The sequence below is a fragment of the Propithecus coquereli genome, unplaced genomic scaffold (genome assembly GCF_000956105.1).
Source record: "Propithecus coquereli isolate 6110/MARCELLA unplaced genomic scaffold, Pcoq_1.0 Scaffold193, whole genome shotgun sequence".
In the NCBI taxonomy this organism is placed as follows: Eukaryota; Metazoa; Chordata; class Mammalia; order Primates; family Indriidae; genus Propithecus; species Propithecus coquereli.
Window position 1 is genome coordinate 2,600,565 of NW_012144190.1, and position 2,313 is coordinate 2,602,877.

The following is a 2,313-nucleotide window of genomic DNA, read 5'->3' on the forward strand; positions in this document are numbered from 1 at the left end:
GTCATTTGTGCTAGAATGCATATACCATAAAATTTGCCCATTGAAAGCATACAAAGTCAGTGGGTCTTAGTATATTTACTATGTTGTATCCATTACCACTTCCAGATTCCAGAACATTTTCATTGCCATAAAAATAAACTCTGTGCCCATTAGTGATCATTCCCCCGCCCGCCAGCCTGTGACAAAGACTAATCTACTTTCTGCCTCTATGGGTTTGCCTATTCTAGACATTTCATATCAATGGAATCATATACTATATGGCCTTTTGTGCCTGATTTCTTTCATTTAGCATAATAAAAGAGACCTTTTTAAAACCCAAGAAAGAATGCACCAGCACACATTCAATTAGCTGTCAGAGGGATGACATCCTCACAAGTCACTCAGCTTCTAGAAAACGCCACTGTACACTCATGAGAGACCAAAACAACAAAGGCAGGTAATGTTTCAGTGTTATTATGGAAATCATTTTGTGGACTCCCTGAAAATATCTTAGGGACCTCTGGGGACCCTGGACCTCACTTTGAGAACCACTGCCCTAGGCGGATGACTCCACCTCTAAACCTCTGGTTGCCCGTCTGCGGGGTGGAGATGGCCATGGGCTTCAGAGAGGGTGGTTGAGCTTGGAGCGTTGATGAGGTTGGGGACTTGGAGAGCTGACACGTGGTCAGGGATTGTGCGGTGTTCCTTGTGACTATTATTTATTATCACTCCGAGAAATGAAAAAAATTCTCCGTCTCAAGTTGTTCCCCTCACTCTTGGAGGGAAAATTCCCCATCCACATAGAAACCTCTGTTCTTGGCCACAAAACACCCAGCCAGCTCATCCCTGGGAAAGCAGAGGCGCCCAGTGCCAAATACCGCAGAGGGTCAAGGCAGTTGACAACTAAGAATAGAGTGGGGAATGTGTCGGTGAGGAGGTCAATGCGACCTTCGCTGAGTGGCAGTTGGGGGGGCTGGGGACCGGGTGGCAGGTGAGCGCGGGGAGGCAGCAGGTGCTGGACGCTTACTGAGAAGCTTGGGACTGGGGGAGTCGGAGGAGGGGCCTGGTGGAGGGGGGCTGTGGGTCAAGTGGGGGCGTTTCATCAAGGTCAGCTTCTACAAGCAGCACTGTGGCCTTGTTAGGGCACATTCGCCGGGAAGGGGTATGAGGGGACTTTCTAGGGTAGTAGAAATGTTCTGTATCTTAGTCGGGCTGGTAGTTACCAGGGTGTACACATTTGTCAAAACACATCAAACTGTTAGAGTCTGTGCTTTTATTTTGTGGAAATATCCCTAAAAACAAAATTGGCTTCTCAGAAGACACCAGTAGGGGGAGAGAGAGCTCTATAGGTCACTCAGAGAGGTTTGTGTTTCAAGTTTTGAATATGAAAAGCAAGCTTTTAAAAATAATCAGAAGGGGGCGATAAAGATGAAGTTGCTTTTTATAGTCGTGGGGCCCTTGGTTGTGCTCCCGGACCCCAGCTTCTGGCCTCCTTGCAGCCTGCGTGAGAACAGGGGACAGTCGTTCCTGAATACAGCTGCTCTAATATGTGTAACGGGTACCCTTTGGTTCTTTAAAATGTATCATTTTATGCACCTGTAGATTTCATTTACATACATGGTATTGATTCTCGTTTTATTTCTTATGTTTTTCACCCAGCATTATGATTTTAAGATCCACCCATGATGCTTAGCGCCCACGATGCTAGTCTGTTGCATCTCAAGGCTGGGTAGTCTCTCATCACGGTCAGAAAGTCTCACCTGTCAGCCTGATAGGTGTAAAATAGCATCTCACTGTAGTAGAGAGTTTGAGCATCTCTTCTATACTTGTTGGGCTTCTAAATTTCTTCTGCCTCTTCATTTCTTTTGCTCATTTTTCTAGTAGGGTAGCTAGTTTATTTCTTATTGATTTGCTGGAGTTCTGTGTATAGTCAGTTCTGCTATAGCGCTTGTTTTGAAAAGGCAAATTTATTCCAGTGCGATTGATATGTTAAGGAACAATATGGGCATCGTGTGAATTTCACATTTGTTTACCAGCGTCCATGAGAAAGACTGGGCCAATCTAGGAAACCACACTCTGCGGAAACGAGTGTGTAGGAATACACAAAGCGTGCGCGCGCGCGCGCACACACACACACACACACACACACACACGAGCCCCACACATCTGCCACCGCCTCAGCTCCCCTGTGTGTGTTAGGAGCCACACCCATCCACCTCTGGTCTAAGAACTTTCTATCAGATTTCAGATAACCCTCCTTCCGCCACCTCACAGCGACACACAAGATGTCCCCCTTTTCCAGTGCCCGTTTCCACAACAAACTTCAAACTTGAC

General features: G+C 46.5%; 1 protein-coding gene across 1 annotated transcript in view; it reads left to right on the top strand.

Annotated features, from left to right (window-relative positions):
* Positions 1-543: 543 nt before the first annotated feature.
* The window catches only part of NOSIP (nitric oxide synthase interacting protein), a 12,391-nt gene continuing 10,621 nt past the window's right edge, over positions 544-2,313 (top strand). Inside the window, exon 1 of the mRNA XM_012643022.1 lies at positions 544-610. Within this exon, the coding sequence (XP_012498476.1) occupies positions 544-610 (67 nt within the window). The remainder of the gene's footprint in view (positions 611-2,313) is intronic.